Below are 19,943 nucleotides of genomic sequence, written 5' to 3' on the forward strand. Positions count from 1 at the left end.
TCAATCTAGACGCTGCGCACCGGCCAGATCAGAGACACCTTGATATGCCGTCACTGCACCATCCAGGAATTCAAAGATGGGAATTTCTGCGAGCCTGCTCACTATAGGGTGTAAAGTCGGCAACTTTTGCCAGCCCAGATCGGTGATCCTGACTTCAAGGTCGCTTTTCCTCGCGACTGATTTTGACTTGATGGTCGATACCCCTGGCTCCGCTGGGATGAACACTGCGTAATTCGCATCCGCTTCCTGTGGACTTTTTTGCCCCGTTGCGGGAATGTATTTATGGACCAACAAGCCCCCTATTGGGTCCTCTGCTTCATCCACAGTTGCAGTGTCATATTTTAGAGTTTTCCAATGAAATTCTGCCCATTGCGTGCCTCTCCAAGAAAGAGTCGCATGACAAGATGTGCTACTGCGCGAAATCTCAATGTCGGAGAACACTTTTGGCACTCCAAGCTCTTCACGGCCTGTTACAATGGGATCGGCCAGGTTCTCGAACATTACTGGGCAAAACGTCCCTTTGACGATCTGTCCATTGTTTTGTCGATAACAGACATCGTGGATATACAAAGCCAACAAGTCATAGCCGCCTCCACCGAGCCAGGCCATGTTCTCGAGCGACTGAAGTGAGAATGACGCCACGGCAACAGTGTCACGCTTCTCGAACGAGTATCGTTCATTCGGGAATAGATTTCGAAGGATTGTTGAGCTGGTTTTGAACTTGATACTTGCTTTCGTCGTTGTGGAATTCCGCAGTGCCTGCCGGTGGGAGCGTCCAAAAGCATCTTGTCTTGGGCCGGGTAGCAATCCAAAACTTAGTGGCTGTCTCCAGCATTGGGCGCTTCCTTGTTGCCGCCACTGGTGTTGACGAAGCAACTCTGTCGAAGCATGGATCTCGTCGTGGCTAAAGCCATACTCGATATAATCGTTCACTATTGAAGACAATATTAGGCCCTTTTCATCCGATACGCCCCGACCGGGTGGACATGAACCTTACATTTGAGCTTCGAGGTCTCACCCGGTTTAGAGGAAACCGAGTCTCTGCCGACCTCCACACTAAATTGCTGGATGTTGGTAGCTCGCTCATAACGTGCTTTGTTGTAGAGCTGCAACCGCTCTGGCACGTCGTTAGGCAGAACGCCATTTCCAAGCATGACGCCCAATGCCGCACCATCTTCTATCGCCATTGCGCCTCCTTGTGCCAAATGTGGTGTGAAAGGGTGCGCCGCATCGCCGATCAATGCCATTCGCCCGGAAACAAATGTTGGAAGCACTTCCATATGGTACAGTGGATATATTTTTAGGTCTGCAGGATCCACCTTGCCCATCAGTTTGACAATCGACGAGTGGAAGTCCTTGAAGATTTCAAGCATTTGTGGCTTGGATGCAGACTTGGTATAGTCGTCCGAGACGCTAGTTAAGTGTTCCGGATGTATGCAGACGAAATTCAGCAGCTTGTTGTTAGACGTTGAGTACATGACAATCTTCATGTCTGCCAAGTACCACATATTCATGGAGTTCATTTCTTCGACAAGTAGCCTCGTCTCCGGATCGTCAACTGCCACTTGACGCTCTAGAATGAAGCGAAAGCAGTTATGTGCCCCTTTGACTGGTGCTGGTGCGTCGTTCATGAGTGCTTTTCTTGCGTTGGAATGGACTCCATCCGCTCCTATCACGACATCACCGGAATGTGAAGAGCCGTCTGCGAGATGTACCGTCGCAATTTCCGGGTCGACACTTATCACTTTGGAAGAAGTATTGAGTTTCACCGGTCGTCCGGGTTGGTCGGGTGAAGTTGCTGCGTTCTTGAGCTGAGTGTGAAGATGGGCTCGGTGAGCCATCATCCATGGCTTTCGTTGTTAGCATAAGCTCTTTACGACTGCGAGAATCTGCTAGTGCTTACGTTTTGCCATCTATGGGCGTCCCTTGTGTTATCTATCTTCTGCATGACTTCGTTGTTCGCGGTAAAGAGCACAGTCTACCCTGGGTCAGCAACCCTGAATCATACGAGGGCCAACGGAATGACTGCATTCAAGAACTCACTTGTGCGCATGGAATGGCTCCGCTATCCGCCACATCAATCCCCAATGGCTTCAGTACACCGACCGCGTTGGGGACCATATGAATTGCAGCTCCGATTTCATTTGCGAGTCGCGATTGCTCATAGACTTCAACATTGTGCCCTTGTCGTCTTAGAGATATCGCAGCAACAAGGCCACCAATTCCTCCTCCAACAATAATGACCTCGAGTTTCCGCTCCTCGGTGCCATTGACACCGTTGATGATAGGATCGTGGGTTGTATGAGACATATCGTTGCTTGTCCTTGCTTTTAAGCTGCCCCACTCGGTGGGCGTTCTCCACAGCAACTGGAGACTGAAAGAGTGAGCCTCTTTCTCAATTAAGTATGTTCAGAGGCACACTTCAGAGGCTAGCATGTGTTGTGCAACGTGGGAGTTGGCATCACGAATGTGACTCTCATTTGTAAGTCATCGACCGATGCATATTCGGGTTCTCCTCCTCGTTCAACCCTACCCAGATTGATCGGAAACTGGAGTGATCTCACACAGCACTTCTAAGGCTCAACGCGGATGCCGGAAGTCACCTCATTTCATAACCGGCCAGAAATCCCATAGGCGTTATGGAGATCAGATCGACAGAGGGTTCAAGCAAAAGAATCTAGACACATTAGTGGCAAGTACTCTTCCCAATGCGCCAAACTCAGTATCTGTCCCATCATCGTTTTGTCTTAGAATGTGTCTTTGGATGAGTGGCCCGATTCCTGCCTGGGACCTGGGATCTTGGACCCTGATACACATTTACCCCACCACTTCCGAAGAAAGGAGCCTCAAACCGGACTTGGTGTACGAACCCCTCTTTAAACTTCAACTGCCAGTGAAATACTCAGATCCCCGAGTACGCTAGCGGTGCACCATTCGGACAACTAAACAAAAGCCTCAAGAATACGTAAAGTGCCCTCAGATTTATGCGACACTTCTCCGGATTTTCCTCGATATTGCGTGTTTCGTCAAGAGTCAATCATGCCGAATCCAATCAGAGATCTTTACAAGATCGATCAAACATCATTCGATTATGTCTACGAGGAAAATGTGACCGTGGCTCTAAAGGGCGATAAAGGCGTAGTCAGGTGCAATGTGTACCGACCAAAAGATACGAGCAAAGCATACCCAGTACTGGTAACCTACGGGCCTTATGGCAAAGACATACACTACAGCCAGTAAGTGCCGAAAGATGCAGTCCTGTATGGTGTTACCAACATACTATCCAGCTTCCACGCGGATTCTTTCAGCGAGGTGCCCGAAGATCACCACTCACCGCACTCAGCATGGGAAACACCGGATCCGGGCTATTGGACGAGACATGAGTATGCGATAGTGAGGGCGGACGAGAGAGGTACAGGCCAATCACCCGGCGTACTCAATACGATGTCTCGTGGCACAAGCGAAGCATTCTTCGACGTTGTTGAATGGGCTGCAAGCCAACCATGGTCCAACGGCAAAGTTGGTCTTCTTGGAATAAGTTACTATGCTGGAAGCCAATGGAGAGTCGCTGCACGTCAACCGAAAGGACTAGCATGCATTATACCGTGGGAAGGCATGTCCGATTATTATCGCGATAGGTGTAGACATGGAGGAATCCTGTCAAATACCTTTATTAGCTTTTGGTGGAACAGACAGGTGGGGTTCCATCCATTCTTTCGCTATAGACAAAATCTCTTACCAAGGATCTAGGTCATCACGAATCAATACGGGCGGCCTGGAAGAGCAGCTAGGAACTGGGGGTTTGACACCATTGAAGGCGACCTCTCAGAAGAGGAATTACTTACAAATCTTCGGGATCAAACGAAAGACAACGAGACACACCGTTTTCGAGATGAAGATTACTATGCTTCGAAAGACTATGATATGAACGACATCAAAGTCCCAGTCCTATCCGTTGGTAACTGGGGTGGGATTTTGCTCCATCTACGAGGCAACATTGAAGGGTATCTAAACGCCGGCTCGAAGCTGAGATACCTCAGACTGATCACAGGACGTCATGATTTACCCTTTTATGGGAAAGAAAACGTTGAAATGCAGAAAAGCTTTCTGGATGCGTTTCTAAAGGGGCGTGATACTCAAGGCTGGTCCACGGGGCAAGCTCCGAAGGTGGGCTTAGTATTGCGCAAGGGCAATGTCGGCTACAACGATGTCGAGGCCGAAAAGCGATATCCACATCGATTTGAAAACGAATGGCCGATTGCTCGGACCGACTATACCAAATACTTCTTGACCATGGGTAAGCAGTTACTTGACTCTGCTTCGTACAACACCCAGCGATCACAAGCTTCGTACGACGCTCAACAATCGAAACTATCGTACAAGGCGTTAGGGACTCTCCAAAACCCCCAATTGGTCCAATTTGTTTCTGAACCATTTCAACACGAGACAGAGATTACAGGGCACATTGTCGTGCATCTGAATGTCTCCTGTTCGGGCATCACGGAGGCTGCAAAGGAACCTTCAGAACTGGATCTGTTTCTTACCTTGCGACATCTAGACCTGACAGGCAACGAGATTCTCTACACAGGCACTGTAGGGGACCCGGTGCCAATAACCAAGGGCTGGTTGAGGGTAAGTCTACGCAAAACGGAGCCGAATCACCCCCGGTCTAAACCTTGGCACCCCCATCGGGAATATCTGTCCACGGATGTACTACCTGTGAAGCCTGGAGAAGTGTATGGGGTAGATGTGGAGGTCTGGCCAACTAATGTTGTTGTGGATAAGGGTAACCGACTGGTGCTTGAGGTCTCTTCCGGCGACACGCAGGGGGCTGGCTTATTCGAACACACATCGGATGCCGATCGGCCTCGGGATTTGTTGGATGGCTGGAATCATATTAACTTCGGCCCCGAGTACGAAAATTATGTACTCTTGCCTGTAATCCCGGCCAAGTGAGGGATAATTGGAGGGATTATACTAGAATTGCAGGATAGACAAGACTTTGGGATTCAATCGATAAATTAGTGGCCTGACCGTTGCACGAATCCAGCTTCTGCCTTTCCCATCCGAGGATAGACGCCTTCGTTGTAATTATCCATCATCGAGGATCGATCAACTTGTTTCAAAGTCCAATCATGGCTACTACAGACCCTCAGCCTCTCAGCCCTCTGCGTCCTCTACAACGACATATCACGGCTCACAACGACAAATCCGAGGCGATTTTCAGTGATGCCATACCCGCCGAAGCCCCAGTCCGATCCGTCATGGGAGGAGACATGGAATTCAGCCTTATGTTCACGACTTCCAAATTCCCTGTCTCCATGAACGACGACAAGGATCTCGAAGGATATAAAGGCTATCTGAAGACGCCACCAGCCATAGTCATTCCAGGCGGTACCGTCTGTCGCACTGTTGATTTCCCTCCTGGCTATGCCTCCCCCATGCATCGGACGGTGTCATTGGACTTTGGCGTGGTCTTGGAAGGAGAAATTGAACTGATTTTGGACTCTGGTGAAACTAGAACTCTTAAAAGGGGCGATGTTGCTGTCCAGCGAGGCACGAATCATGCATGGAGGAATAAGAGTACGGAAACCTGGGGGAGAATGCTGTATGTGCTGCAGTCTTCGGAGGAGGTTATGGTTAATGGAAAAGCACTCGAACTGGATGAAGGTGGAATTGACTAGTTCCGACTGGTAAAAGAACAGAATGCCATAAATGTTAGAAGATTTGAGTGCTCGACGTGCTCGACGTGCTCGACGTCTACAATCGAGTACAGTCACTTTGAAGTCTCAAAATTCAAGCATCGTCTTCCTGGCATCTCACTTAGTACCAGTTCCCAATTCACCATTCACCCCCTACTTCGTATTGGAAAAATTTATCATTTAGTCGCCCACCAGTCTGCCTCCACCATCGATTCAGGGCCTGTGGTACCATGTCAGTGATGTGATTGCCTCCCCACACGCATTAACGGGGCAACCTACCCCCGTAATGTACACACCGACGAACATAACCTGCACTATAGTTGCTTCTGTGCTGTCTCGTCCACCCGGTCGTAGAGATAAATCATGGTCTCGACTCGTCTCTCGGTAGGGGGGAACCCGGCGCCGCGAAGACACATCGTTTGGATCGATCTGCGCGGGAGGGGACTCTGAAGTTCGGTTTGATGAATACACATTTGGCGAGTCTAACTGTGCTTGCTGTCGTCTGATAGACGGCTGAGGTGCCAATCGCACCTCCTCGTCAGTCCCGGTATGGTGCACATTGTATGCTTGTAGTAGTTCGTGCACTGAGGGGTTGACGGTCTCGGTCGTGGAGGATCTCGACATCGCAGGAGAGTTATCGTCGCCTTGGACGTACGTTCCTATCGTCCAAGTCAAGGTTTACCAAGTCGGCTATGTGATATATCTCACAACACGAAAGTCGCTTCCCAGAGACAATCCTATTGGTGAAGCAGTCGTACAACTAAGTCACCAGCGCACGTTGCATAATTGCCGAGATGGGGTAGCCGGTCATCAGGCTGACCTTTCCGATACTCGACCCAAAAGCTGCCGCATGGCCTGTTCCGCCTGGCCCCTTTCCGATGGGATCTGCGGCCGAACCGTCCTGGAGTTGCATTGTCACGTTAGGCCATTGGCTCAGCCACGTTGCTGGGAAGTGCTGGAGCAATTCGGGGCTGGCAGGGCTGGCACTAATACAAAGATTGGACATCACACGAACAGTAGTAGCTCCAGCAAGCATCGACCAGATCGAAACTATCAACACCACCGAGACTTGCTTGGATCTATCTCATCATTCACCTGTGGTTGTGTCACCATGTCGACTATGAAGTCTCCAGCACCGAATCCATTTCCTCGTATATCCATCGCAGATATTGAAGGGACGGCACGCTCACTCCGTCATAGACAGCTTCAGTTCCACCGCTTACAACCAATTATAGTCAAGAACAAGGCCCTCTTGATCCGGGCTCTAGAAGATGACTATGGCTATTCGCCGGGTGAAGCCTTGTTTGAATATTCGCTTTCTCTGTCCGAGGTCCGCTTTCACTATGAGAGCATCGACTTCGAGAAAGAAGTCGCGGCGACCAAAACCATTGAGAATGGCAACGAGCGCTTGAACCGGTACGCAGGTGTTGGTATCGTTTACATTGTGCCACGAGGTGGCCTTTATTCCGTGCTTTCTCCACTATGCGCTGCGATGGCTGCTGGAAATTGTGTAATTGTTGAAGTAAGTCTCCTCCCAAGGCTCGACGCCGCCAAAATGATCTTGTCTCACAAGAGAAACAGCTTTTACAGACTACAAACAGGACAAGCTCGGCTTTACGGGACAGCCTTCAAGAGGCTTTGAGTGGAGACACATTCGCCATATCCAAAGAAAGGCCCGCCCCTTCATTCCTCAGACAGTGTGCGGTAGTGCTCCAGGCGAATGAGATCCTCAGCACTCAGTCAAAAGGAAGTTCGGATTTACTTTGGTCCAAGAAGCTGATCGCTTCGCCCTCATCTGCAAAGAATGTTGCATTTGTCGATCGGACAGCTGATCTCAGGCTTGCTGCTCGCACTTTAGTGGTGGCAAAGTTTGGCTTCGGCAATACATCGGCATACGCACCAGACGTGATATTCGTACACGAAGCAGTGGCCAAAGCATTCTCAACACACACAGTAGAGATTGTCAGCCGCTCGTACGGTGGTCTCAACACAGGCGCAGCAAAACAAAAGCTACTGACATCAGAGAAAGGACTCGGTGGCTCAAAGCAGCTGGATGGGCACAAGGTACTTCTCTCCGGCAAACGAGGGGCCATAGTTGAACTCCCTGAGAAGTAAGTATTCCGCACCCCAAAACAATGAAGTGTGAAGTCACTCACAGTTTCTCCGGTAGCAGCTCAGACGGGGACCCTACTTCTTCATTGAAAGCAAAATATCCACCCTCGACGCTCCTGATTTGCAGAGTCACGAGTTCCGATGAAGCAATCGACCTTTCCGCCGAATTGAACGAAGGAGGTGAGTCGGGGAGTTCTCATCGTCCGCAGAACCCTGCAGCAGCGTTCATCTTTGCCAGCCCAGCCGACGCTCAATACTTGGCCAACAATATAGACGCGGGCCTCACCTGCGTGAATATGCTTCCAGCCGAACTTCTTGTGGGGCCCAAACTCCCTCCCTCGGAGAGCACGACTCGTGAGCAATCTTCACTCTTTCCAAGGTACACACGGCAATTGTTCGAAGACTCGCGCCCGACGGTGCTGAAAGCGAGCCCTCAGGTGCTAGACGATGGCATCGACATGATGCTGCAGTCTGAGAACAGGAAATTCCAAAAATGGGCACATAGTGCCGAGGTCCCGCTCAAGCCTACTGGGCAGAGACCAGGCAAACAGCTGGGTTTCTTTGATGCTGCCATCATGCTAAGCGTCGCGAGTGTTGGCGTTCCTCTGCTAGCTGGTCTGGGGTTTTTGGGCCGTTTCGCTCTTCGCAGGTATGGCAGTGGGAAGTTTGCCCTCTATTGAGATCGGTGTCACTGTGCAGGGATTTATGCTTTGTTGTGTGTACAATGTCCAAAATATAGGTGTAGCAAAGAGTTACTGCGTTTTGAGATGCATTTGAATGGTCTCTGGGTCTATCAGGTGATCTAGCTCCCGTCATTTGGAATGTCCACAATGAGTGAGTAATCGAGAGTGTTGAGACTTACAAGGGACATATCTCTGGCGCTGCCACGCTTCTAATGTCGGGGCTAGCTAACGATCACTGAATCTTATATCGCGATAGGCTCGTACAATTTGTTCAGGACGGAGGATTGGGTATCCATGGTCTTAAAAACCCAGCGTAGGTAGCGAAGGTGAGGATGCTTAGCCCGCCCATATATCTATTCAACATTTCAGGCACCGACCGGGGTAGCTACAGCACCATTTCCCAATACCCGCCCTGGTTCTCCATAAGAACCCATTGTGAATTGCGAATTGCACATGTTGGTCAGTTCCCACGTCTCTGCGCCCAACACATTGGTGGTATTCACATCCTCCCAGTCACCAGCAGCTCCCGCACAAAACAAGGCCGGCATAAAGTGGTCGTCGGTCGCCTGAGCATCGCGATATTGAGGGTGCTTCATGAGCCTGGCTACGGCCTTCCGTAACTTCGGACCCGAGTTCCGGGTAATGGCGTCCTCTGTTGCCTGTCGAAAGTCTAGAGCCCAGGTCTCCGGTGGCTGCTCCTGGCCGAGGCTGTCGCGGTACAAGAGCATTGGACGCCAAACATTGCGGTACAGGTTGTGCACCGCTCCTCCGGTGCCGACGAAAAGGTAGCCTTCGCGTCGTAGCGGACGTAGTGTCGCGCCGACGCGGATGTGGTAGTGCGGGTCGTACCGTGCGTTCATCGAGATGATGGTCGTCGGGGGGCATTTGCTGGCGTCGGGAAACATCCGGATCAGCACCATGAAAGTGTCGTGGATCCAGTCAAAGTTCGGATTTTCCGAGACGTTGAAACCTTCGGCTTTCAGCATGTTGATGCATCGATGAGCTGTGGGAATGTCTGGGTTGGGGGTCCACTCCGTGAACAGTGACTGCGTGACATACGGGCAGGGAGATTTCCCAGGGGCAGGGTTGGTGGCAATTTCCATTTTGTCCCCGAGGCAGTCCCAATGGGCACCCTGGAGATGTAGTCATGAGTCTTTTGTCCCTGGAAAAGGTTACAGTCGCCACCTGAGACTCACCATGATAATGATCCCTTTCACGCCATGGGCGAGCGCCTCATCGCCGCATTTCTTCCAATATGCTCCAGATTCGGTATCTGCCTCCAGCATGCGGGTTGACCCGTGGGAGAAGAAGTGGACTGGGGTGAGACCTGTGTTGAGATCAGTATCAGTATAACAGGTTCGCTCACTATTTCCCCGGTCCGTCGAAGAGACTTACTCATCGTATATGTGGTCGTCGGTTATCGATTCTTGCAAGTGTCCAATATCAGCTATAAGGGTTGTCTCTAGCGACGTCGTCAATCGCAGATAAGCCTGTCAGTCCCTCGAATAAGTTCCCGGTCTGTGGTTAATACCCCTCAGAACAAGTTTTGATGATTGAGCCGGCATTGGTGGTAGCCTCGAGAGCGTGGGTGACTCGGAAGTTGGTGGAGTAATCAACGCGGCCGATGCATATCCGAGTTTCCTTCACTGGGGTAATCCCCCATTCCCACACAGAGTTGCCACCATAGTGTGAGACAGAATCGACACCGAACTGTCTATGCTGGTAACTATCCATTTCGAGCAAAAGAGACCGGAGGCTGGCGCACAAACTGGATATTTGAGAAGAGTTTCGGTCGTAGGGTTTCAAGTGCTTGAATGCAGGCTTCATTGGCCCTAGAACTGACATAGTCAGTGCGGGGCATGCCAGTCGACAATCTGCCCAGTCACTGGTACCACATTGGATACTACATTCTGCAACACTATCCTTTTTGATATGGACTGTAGCTATTGGCCCGCTAGGCGCCGCAAGGGTGTCTCAATTTCGCTTACTTGGCTACTTCCTCGAAAATCAGATCACACCTTCCACCTTTCGGCAAGACTAGGAAGTGGTCTTGCATGGTCATGGAGTCATCGGTAGTTGTTGGAGCGGACCTCACACTGTAGGATTTCAGTAACGTGGCGGTAGTCATCTTCAGTTCCATCATAGCCATATTCTTGCCCAAGCAGGCCCGGGAGCCCTTTGAGAACGGCATAAAAAGCTCTCGCATCTCGCCCGATATTTTATCAGCTTCCAACCAACGCTCTGGTAGGAATTCGTCTGGCTTGTAGAATACATCACTTTCACGCTGGGTCGTGTAACATTGCATAGAAACAACAACCTGCCATGAGTTAGTGTACGTAGATCATTGGCACGCGTATAGTACGAACATCCTCGGGAATAAAATATCCTCCTAGAAGTTTTCCACCCAATGGTGTTCTTCGAGGAAGGCTGGCAGGCGCAGCTGGGTGGAGGCGCAGAGCTTCGTTGACCACTGCATCAAGCAACGGTAGTTCTTGGACAGCATTCCATGATGGAGTCGTAGACGGATCAGCCACATGGCTTTTAAGTTCAGCGCGAAGCCGCTCTTGCCAGACTGGGTGGCGGCACAATTCCCAGAACAAATATGTCAAGGTGGTGCTAGTCGTATCTACTTCAGGGTTAACGGATGGAAGCTTCCAGGACTAAGCGGACACAGACCTGTCCCGGCAAACACAAGATTTCCAATCTCGGTGTACGTCTCCAGATCGGAGAGAACTGACGTTCCGGAATCGTCTTTGACAGAAAGGACCTTGGTAAGAAGATCTCTCCGGCCGGAGTCTCTCCCATACTCAGCCACATACTTGTTTAGTGATGCCTTACCGTACTAGGGCATGTGTCAGCGGAAGCCACAATCAGGGATGTTGCCCTACCTGTATGAGCCGTTTCCGAGATGCAAGGAAGTGCTGAAGACTTGGGATCGGGATCCTGGTGAGGGCTGCGAAAACCCAGGGAAAGCTCGATTCAATGCCACCCAGGAGAAAGGCCTGGTCCATGTCATGTAGGAAGCCTGGGACTTTTGGAGAGTCAAGCCCTCCAAAAGACTGACCCAAGAATAGATCCCCTATGCGGCCTGTCAACTCGAGATACTGTGCAGAGCAAGCAAATTCACGTACCGACAATGTCAAACGCAAGTAGTCTGAATAGTACAAGCATATCAAGTGGTTTGTTGAGGCCAGCCTTGATCTTGTCATGTAGTTTCTGGATGTGCTGTGCAATCAAAGGCTCTGTGTCGAGAAGATTGGACTGCGAGAAGGCATGGCTCAAATATTTCCGCCTTTGGCTGTGTGCCCGCCGATCTGTCAAGCTGAAAATCCCCAACGGCGGTAGGCTCATGGTCTCGTAGATTGGGGCCTTCATAAAACTGGTCTGCTGGCCGTAGATTTCCTTGATTGACTCTATGTTGGAAAGGGAGACCTCCGATGGACCAATTCGAACCGCCTTCCCATATTTCTGGTGAAGCCTATGGATAGTAGATGTACGGTTGCCTGTAATGTCGACAAATATCAACCAGTAACTGGTGACCCTGGCTAACAAAGGACCCGGAATTTGCCTCAAAGGCGATAGGAAAAGGTTATAGACAATCTGAAAGGGGATGATCGTCAATTGAGAAAGTGTATCACATTTCGTATGGACTGACCTGATACAATAAGGAAAGGACCAGGACCAGTCCCACCAGGAAGAGGCTGGTCACGATGGAGGTTTCCATCTTTGCTTCAACTTCGAGTTGTGCCGGGAAAGTGAGATAATTGAGATCAACTGAGAAGAAGTAAATTGTTTCTTTGGTAGAATAGAACATAGTTCGATTTAATAAGGTATATACCGCCACGACTTACCCCAGGCCTTCGGGCCCGAGGGTGCCTTCAGTCTGGCTAACATCATTCGTGGCAAAATCCGGCGCGCCTATGGCAGGGTACGGCTGAGTTGGAGTCTGCAGGACGGAACTCGTATCTAGAATGGCCTGTCGTTCCGGTATCTCTTGAAGCAACGTGGAGAGCTGGATGGTGCAGTCATAGCGCAAGCTCGCTCAGACCCCGCAAATACGGCGGAGACAAGGCGAGGCTGAGACCCCGCTCAGCAGTCACGTGAAACGAGGCACTTAATGGTCTTGGCACGACGCGGCGAGTCGCGTCGCCCCGATTTCTGTTTGGGCCAAACAACCAAGAAGCCAATCGATCTCAATCGCGATCCAGGTACTAGGCTCATTTCCCGTTCCACGATTCATCCTCACGGATTTCCATTCCACTGTTGAATGCAGCACACGAGCTCTCTACCGGATGCTCACGGATTGACCGAACAAGCAACCCATTTGGGGACACACTCCTGAGTGCGCTCTCTGTGTTCACCAACCACCATGGGGAAACTCATTCGTCTTGAGCTTTACAGTAAGTTGAAAGCTCATGGCTCAGAATGGATCTGACAGAATAGATTTCAAATCCTACAAAGGACACCATACCTTACTCTTCGGAGATGCCTACTTCACCTCCATCATCGGTCCCAATGGATCTGGCAAGTCCAACTCCATGGACGCCATCTCCTTCGTCCTCGGCATCAAATCATCCCATCTACGGTCGACCCATCTACGAGAACTTGTTTACCGTGGCCGTGTCCTGCGCAAATCAACTGTAAATGGCGACGCGGCTAATGGTGTAAATGGCCACGGAGAGGAAGAATCAAGCCAAGTCAACGGATCGCAAGAACGTAATGATCCAAAATCTGCATGGGTCATGGCAGTATACGAAGATGATGCGGGAATCGAGCAAAAGTTCAAGCGCACAATCACAAACCAAGGCGTTTCCGAGTATCGCATCAACGAGCGTGTGGTATCTTCGCAGCATTACAACGAAATGCTAGAGGAGGAAAACATCCTCATCAAAGCACGAAATTTCTTGGTGTTTCAAGGCGATGTTGAAGCCATCGCGATTCAGAAGCCTCAGGACTTGACGCGTCTCATCGAACAAGTCTCCGGGAGTTTAGAGTATAAAGCGGAGTACGACAAATTAAAAGCTGAATTGGATGAAGCTGCAGAGAAACAGGCTTTTCAGCTCAATCGACGGCGAGGCATTAACTCTGAGATCCGGCAATATCAAGAACAGAAGCGCGAGGCGGACAATTTTCAGAAAAAGGCTGCAGAGAAAGATCAAGCCATAGTGACTCATGTTTTGTGGAAATTGTACCATCTTCAACGCCAAATTGAGGAGTCCAGTGCAGAGATCCAGCGACACCAGAACGATGTGAAAGAGCATAAGCGGGGCCTCGAGAAATACGAACGTAGTCTTGATGCCGCAAAGAAAGATCACGCTCAGGCAGCAAGAGGTGTGACGAAAGCCGAAAAAGCCATCAAGGCCAAAGACAGAGAAATCGAGGATCACGTCTCTTCCCTAGTACCCATTGATGAACAGATTTCGGTCTCTACCCAGCAGATCACAAAATATGCCAATAGAGTCAACACCATTGTCAAGGAGCGGAGCGCACAAGCTACGACCGTGAGTCAACTCGAAAAAGATCTTGCTACTGTCGAGAAGGCACAGGCTCAATGGCAGAAAGAATGGGATCAAAATGCCAGTCGAATGGGTGGTCGGCTGAGCTCAGCAGATCTTCAGCAATACACCCGCTTACGAGAAGAACTCAATAAACGTGCATCAGCTAACATCAGTCTTGTGGAAAAGCTCAAAAATGAACGGGCGCCAATCGAAGCGACCTACAATAACTTGAAGAACAGCGTTGAAAGCACAGAGTATAGATTGAAGTCACTCGAAAACGAATACACTTCAATCAGCGAACGTAGAGAAGCCGTCAAAGATGTAGTGCAGCAAGTTCAGACAGATATTGACACAAAGAAAAAAGAATTGAACGCGGCCACATCGAAGAGATTGCAGGCCGCACGTCAACGGACCGAACTCGATGAGAAACTTGCAGAGATTGCACGAAAGCTGCTCGAGGCTGACGATGGCCGTCGGACAAGTGAGAAGGAGCGCCGGATGAAAGAGACTATTGCCATGCTTAAACGCACGTACCCTGGAGTCAAAGGCAGAGTACACGAATTGTGTAAACCTAAGCAAAAGAAATATCAGGAAGCCGTCAGCACAGTTTTGGGTCGTCACTTTGACGCTGTTGTGGTCGATACCGAAGCAACAGCGAAACAATGCATTGAATATCTACGTGATCATCGATCCGGGCAAGCTACATTTATTCCCCTGGACACAATCCAAGTCAAAGCTGTCAACACAAACCTGAAAGGAATGCACCGTGGCATGAGACCCGCCGTTGAGACCATCGATTACGACCAGTCAGTATCACGAGCTATATCCTACGCCTGCGGAAATGCAATTGTTTGTGACGACCTTAAGATTGCCAAAGAATTGTGCTATACTCGGAACGTCGACGCAAAGGCTGTGACTTTGGACGGCAGTGTCATCCACAAGGGAGGTCTAATGACTGGTGGTCGGGGTAGAGAACAGAATACTCGAAGATGGGATGATGCCGAAGTCGATAGACTCACCAAACTCAAGGATAAATACATGGAAGAATTTGCCGCCCTACCACAAGAACGGTCCCGGGTGGCAGAGGAGCAGGCCTTACAAAATGAGCTAAGCGGCCTCGAAAGTCGATTGCGGTATACAAAAGAGGAACTTGATGCACTCCAGAAGAATCTCCAAAGCAAAAAGCGAGAGATTGATCATGTCAAGGACCAGTTACGGGGAGAACGCCCTAAGATGCAAGCTGAGCTCGACAAGCTAGAGAAGATTGACGAAGAAATTTCTGACTACCGAGAATCAGTCAGCAATGTGGAGAATGAGATTTTTGCGGACTTCTGTCAGCAACACGGGTTCGACGATATTCGTGACTATGAGGCGCGACAAGGCTCACTTCAACAAGAGGCCGCCCAGAAGAAGTTGGAGTTCGTTACACAGAAGGGTAGGATCGAGGGTCAGCTGAACTTTGAGCGTACCAGATTGCAATCAACAGATGACCGACTGCAGGCTCTCCGGGATAAAGAGCAGCGCGACAGGACTACCATCGACGAACTGAATGAACAACGTCAGGGCATTCAAGATGATCTTGACACTTTGAAGAACGAGCTCGATGAACTGAATGCTGAGCTAGAAGAGCAAAAAGAGCTACAATCAGCCGCTGCTGAAAAGTTGGCAAAGCAAAAGCAAGAAGTCCAAAAAAGAAACAGCGAAATGAGCAGTACCTTCAACCGCATAAGCGAACTGGAAGGTGCAATGCAACGCTATTCGACCACGAGATACGCATTGCTTCGACGTTGTAAGATCGAAAACATTGCCATTCCTCTTACAGAAGAATCGGCAAGTCTTGAGAGTGTCCCCATCAATGAACTCCCTCTAGAAGATGCAGATACAATGGATGTTGACGAGGAAGATCCGACCTCATCGGCGCTCAAGACTCACAGGGTCACAGATTATGGCGTCGAGCCTGATTTTGATGCCCTTGACGATGACCTACGGGACGAGGACGGAGAAGGGGTAGACCAAAAGCTTCAGGACGACATCGCCAAACTGACCGCAACTCTCGAGAAGATGCAGCCCAACTCGCACGCGGCACAGCGTCTCGCCACCGTGGAGGCGCGCGCGCGAGACACGGAGCAAGAATACGAGGACTCGAGAGCGCAGTATCGCGAACTCAAGGCCAGTTTCGAAGACGTTACGGAAAGCCGCAACGGGCTCTTCAACAAGGCCTTCTCCCACATCTCAGAACAGATCGAGCCGATCTACTCTAACCTGACCAAGTCGGACGAATTTCCCGCAGGTGGTCGCGCGTACCTTACGGCTGACGAGGAAGAGCCGTACCTCGCTGGCGTCAACTATCATACCATGCCGCCAACGAAGCGGTTCCGAGACATGGAGCATCTGTCCGGCGGGGAGAAAACCATGGCCGCACTGGCGCTGCTCTTCGCCATCCACAGCTACCAGCCCAGCCCATTCTTCGTGCTCGATGAAGTCGACGCCGCTTTGGACAACGCCAACGTGGGTAAATTGGTCAACTACGTGAGGAACCATGCTGTAAGTTTTGTCTTCCTTTTGTAAAATCATCACCGTCATCATTAACCACGCTCTATTCTTTCTGGGTGATCCATTTCCCCTCTGCGGGCCTTTTTGAACTGACCTATTCTCCTCCCAGGGCCCCGGCATGCAATTCATCGTGATCAGTCTCAAGACCGGCTTTTTCCAGGGCAGCGAGGCTCTGGTCGGCGTGTACAGAGACCAAGGCGCGAACAGCTCCAAGGTCTTGACCCTCGATGTAAGCAAGCCCCCGTTTGAGATTCTCCTAGTTGAATTGCCATTCCTCGTCGCCCCCCTCCCCCTCCTCCGCAAGATTCATAAATCAGATCAGTTAGCTGACCTCTATCCCACAACAGCTTCGTAAATACCAACCGTGATCATCGAGCCTCAGCTGCCTTTTCCGTTAATTTTTTCCTGTCTTTCCTTGAAAGATGTACTTCCCCCCCCCCCCCTCTTTCCTCCCCAAGTTTCCAGCATGTACTGTCTCCCAGCCAGGTCCAATGTTTCCCAACTACATGACGGCGGTGTTTTACGATATGAACTGAATGGCGATGTTGTTGCTAGGTGCAAAGTTGATGGAGGTCCTTTGATGTGCGGGCGTTCATGAGATCCCGAGGATGTCAATCTGATGCGCTCGATCTCGTTGGGAATATAGCAGGGCTGGACAGCGAGACAGGCCTGATTATACGCGTCATTGTTGTTGCTGCCGCTTTTTCTTCTTCATACTTTGCTTGCTCCTCGCCTCGCGAGGCGGGCGACGGATGCTGCACGACTATTCAAGAACGAGACGTCAATGCTAAATGAGGTTCACTATTACGTCCAACTCGTTTCTATTTTCCGTTCGCACACGCGCAACTCCCATGGATCCTCGTGAGTCGTGAATTAAAGGGTGGTTTCAAGTGGAATTCTTGGTTATTTATGATAGTTTGGCTTTCCATGACACGTCTTTGAGACGGCACTGTATGCCATATGTTATGTTACTGTAAGCTGTTAGATGGGCCCCAAAGGGGGACAAAAATAGTAAATTCGTAAGAAAACTCCTCACAGCGCCGTGTCTTTCCTGTCTAGTGATGTTAGAGGTAAGGGCTAATCCTCGCAGATTCCTTGGTCTTCCGCCCATCAAGTATTCAATGCAATCTTTCTGTCCATGCTAGGAAGTTTCCCGATAAAATCCCTGGGAAATTGCCCAATTCTTTTCAGACATGAGGAGAAACGCTGGTCTTTCTATGCACTCAAGGAGCGCCCAATGTCGAGTTGAGAGCCGTCGATTGTTGTTTAATGATTGACTCCAGTTGGTGTTATACTTCATAGCGAGGGCGACAAAGGAGTGAACTAATCTTTCTTCACATCCTTTTCCTTCCTTGCAGGTTCATTCTTTCCCGCTTCAGAGATATCCTCTTCGGCCTCCTTGGCCTCTTTCGAGGAATCCGGTCCTGATACTGCAGCTTTGGCTTCCTCTACCTTCGGCTTCGGCTTCTCATCAATATCTTTATCATCCTTCACACCTTCGCTTGCACTCTTCCCATCGTCTGTCTTGCTGGCTTCGGTTTGCTCGTTCTCTTCCTCAATCAATTCTTGTTGTTCTTTCAGGACCTCGAGACGTTGCTTGTTGGTCGCGGCACCTTCTGCATTATGAACCTCAAGCTCAATCTCGTGGAAGAGTTCCTCGGGAATGCTGCTCAAGACTGCTTGAAGAGCATCAATCTGTGAGTCGATTTCACTGTCTTTGCCGGATGTGTACATATATGCATTGCTCAGAACCAACAGTGTTGATGGAATATTGTACTTGAGTCTGAGGTCGAGCCACATTTGAAGATCCTCCCGGAGCCTTCCCGGTGACATACCATGTGTGCGTAGGCCACGCGATGCACATGCCATCTGGAGTTCTGGGACTGACAAGGAATCGACACCCTCATAAGAAATTGCTTTATCATCGCGCTTCGTCTGTCTCATGCGATGGCGGACTTGATAGCGCAGCATAGCATCGGTTCCAAAAGTATTCAGGTTCATGTACTTGCACATACCCACCAATTGAGGTCTTGAAAGGTTGTCCAAGGTCAAATCATCTTTGAAAATTCTGCAAACCTTGATGACATCTTCTTTAGAAGGGGATTCCCCGGTGGCGCGAACCTTTCGAAAAAACTCTGTAAATTCTTCCTTCTTCGCATTGACAGCAGACACTGGAAGACCTGTTTCACGAAGAGTGTTTCGCAGGAATGTAGAGACCCCCTTCCGTGTTTCTCGGAGATGAGCAGCCTTTTCTTCTCGAGACTTCTGACCCTCGTAGGTGGAAGGAAGTAAATTTGGGAACAGCTTGAGAGCGACAGGAAGGAGCAACTCGGCGAACGGAACAATCACAAAAACTGAGAATGGAACTAAGCGACCCAAATCTTGAACGGTTCGTTGTAGCTATCTACAGGTTAGTGATTGGAAGGTGACTAGGGACAGAGAATATGACGTACCTGTCGGTTTTCACGTCTGCTAAGCTCGTAGCCAGCGGCCATTTTCAAGGCTAATTTGGATGAAATCCGGACCTCGGTAGCCAGCAGTTTTGTTCCATCCCAGTAATGAGCTATCTCCCTTTTAATCTTTTGGCCGAGTGTGAGCTTCGTAGAGTCCTCCTTCTTGGTTGTGACTGCGGTCGAATCGGCTTTGGACTCGGAAGCCTTTTCGGCAGCCAATTCGCCCAAGGAAGCGTTTTCCAAGGCCTTGGTCTTGTCTGTGGCTGTGGCACCAACCTTGGAGGTTTGAGTTTGCTCGTCAGACTTTTTCAACTCGGCTACCGTTTGTGGGGTTGAAGACTTCTTAGCTTCATCCTTTGGCAAGGGCTTCTTCGCATCACTGATATTGAAGCCCGGAGGAGGACCACTGTCGGACCCATGTGAGGTGGTTTCTGTGGCATAACCTCGAGACGGTAGTAAGATGGCCAATGCTTGGGTCTGAGGGGGGAGGTTCCGGGTGAGCTGGGATCGAGCTCTCAGGAGAGAAGAGCGTGGGAGTCTGGAATTTGCTGTGAGAAGTTAGTCAATCGAATTCAATCCATCGGAGCGGCCTGACATACATTGCAATAATAATCTCCGTGTTGCAGCACTGCTGACAAGCCTAGGGGTGGAACTCATGATTGCCGGAAAAGGTGGGATGAGATGGAGAGAAAAGAAGGTCAAAGTGCCGAATGACTTTAATACAAGTGAAAGGAAGAAAACAATAAAGTGGCGAAATGTGCATGCAGAATCAAGCGATAGAATTGAAGAGTGTCTTCATTAATTTGGTTGACATGTTTTGGAGGACAAAAGGAGGATGGAGGATGGAGATGGAGGATGCGTTCGCCGCAGGAAGTTCCAGAAGGCCCAAACTAAGTTGAGGTTTTGGCAGATGCAGGGCGAGACAATGGGCGAGGGCCATGG

General features: G+C 50.1%; 9 protein-coding genes across 9 annotated transcripts; 4 read left to right on the forward strand and 5 right to left on the reverse strand.

Moving 5' to 3' along the window:
• Positions 1–2,310, reverse strand: A1O9_03369 (uncharacterized protein; the record flags this gene model as incomplete). The annotated part of the gene is made up of 4 exons (XM_013408935.1): positions 1–932; positions 1,019–1,850; positions 1,904–1,978; positions 2,044–2,310. 4 exons carry the CDS (start codon positions 2,308–2,310, stop codon positions 1–3), a joined length of 2,106 nt encoding a protein of 701 aa, XP_013264389.1.
• A 729-nt stretch (positions 2,311–3,039) lies between these two features.
• On the forward strand, positions 3,040–4,956 carry A1O9_03370 (uncharacterized protein; the record flags this gene model as incomplete). The annotated part of the gene is made up of 3 exons (XM_013408936.1): positions 3,040–3,236; positions 3,288–3,696; positions 3,751–4,956. 3 exons carry the CDS (start codon positions 3,040–3,042, stop codon positions 4,954–4,956), a joined length of 1,812 nt encoding a protein of 603 aa, XP_013264390.1.
• A 179-nt stretch (positions 4,957–5,135) lies between these two features.
• Positions 5,136–5,684, forward strand: A1O9_03371 (uncharacterized protein; the record flags this gene model as incomplete). Its single annotated transcript, XM_013408937.1, has 1 exon — positions 5,136–5,684. The coding sequence occupies one exon, from the start codon at positions 5,136–5,138 to the stop codon at positions 5,682–5,684; it is 549 nt and encodes a 182-aa protein (XP_013264391.1).
• Positions 5,685–5,841: 157 nt separating this feature from the next.
• On the reverse strand, positions 5,842–6,738 carry A1O9_03372 (uncharacterized protein; the record flags this gene model as incomplete). The annotated part of the gene is made up of 3 exons (XM_013408938.1): positions 5,842–5,922; positions 5,982–6,361; positions 6,480–6,738. 3 exons carry the CDS (start codon positions 6,736–6,738, stop codon positions 5,842–5,844), a joined length of 720 nt encoding a protein of 239 aa, XP_013264392.1.
• A 75-nt stretch (positions 6,739–6,813) lies between these two features.
• A1O9_03373 (uncharacterized protein) lies at positions 6,814–7,817 on the forward strand (the record flags this gene model as incomplete). The annotated part of the gene is made up of 2 exons (XM_013408939.1): positions 6,814–7,224; positions 7,284–7,817. The coding sequence occupies 2 exons, from the start codon at positions 6,814–6,816 to the stop codon at positions 7,815–7,817; spliced, it is 945 nt and encodes a 314-aa protein (XP_013264393.1).
• Positions 7,818–8,862: 1,045 nt separating this feature from the next.
• A1O9_03374 (uncharacterized protein) lies at positions 8,863–9,783 on the reverse strand (the record flags this gene model as incomplete). The annotated part of the gene is made up of 2 exons (XM_013408940.1): positions 8,863–9,630; positions 9,694–9,783. The coding sequence occupies 2 exons, from the start codon at positions 9,781–9,783 to the stop codon at positions 8,863–8,865; spliced, it is 858 nt and encodes a 285-aa protein (XP_013264394.1).
• A 698-nt stretch (positions 9,784–10,481) lies between these two features.
• A1O9_03375 (uncharacterized protein) lies at positions 10,482–12,391 on the reverse strand (the record flags this gene model as incomplete). Its single annotated transcript, XM_013408941.1, has 7 exons — positions 10,482–10,814; positions 10,864–11,126; positions 11,174–11,339; positions 11,386–11,576; positions 11,629–12,097; positions 12,153–12,271; positions 12,349–12,391. The coding sequence occupies 7 exons, from the start codon at positions 12,389–12,391 to the stop codon at positions 10,482–10,484; spliced, it is 1,584 nt and encodes a 527-aa protein (XP_013264395.1).
• Positions 12,392–12,866: 475 nt separating this feature from the next.
• On the forward strand, positions 12,867–16,903 carry A1O9_03376 (structural maintenance-chromosome 1; the record flags this gene model as incomplete). Its single annotated transcript, XM_013408942.1, has 3 exons — positions 12,867–12,897; positions 12,959–16,539; positions 16,658–16,903. 3 exons carry the CDS (start codon positions 12,867–12,869, stop codon positions 16,901–16,903), a joined length of 3,858 nt encoding a protein of 1,285 aa, XP_013264396.1.
• A 968-nt stretch (positions 16,904–17,871) lies between these two features.
• On the reverse strand, positions 17,872–19,658 carry A1O9_03377 (uncharacterized protein; the record flags this gene model as incomplete). The annotated part of the gene is made up of 3 exons (XM_013408943.1): positions 17,872–18,948; positions 19,002–19,549; positions 19,601–19,658. 3 exons carry the CDS (start codon positions 19,656–19,658, stop codon positions 17,872–17,874), a joined length of 1,683 nt encoding a protein of 560 aa, XP_013264397.1.
• Between the last annotated feature and the right edge of the window lie 285 nt (positions 19,659–19,943).

Source organism: Exophiala aquamarina, assembly GCF_000709125.1.
Source record: "Exophiala aquamarina CBS 119918 chromosome Unknown aczIA-supercont1.2, whole genome shotgun sequence".
Classification (NCBI taxonomy): domain Eukaryota; kingdom Fungi; phylum Ascomycota; class Eurotiomycetes; order Chaetothyriales; family Herpotrichiellaceae; genus Exophiala; species Exophiala aquamarina.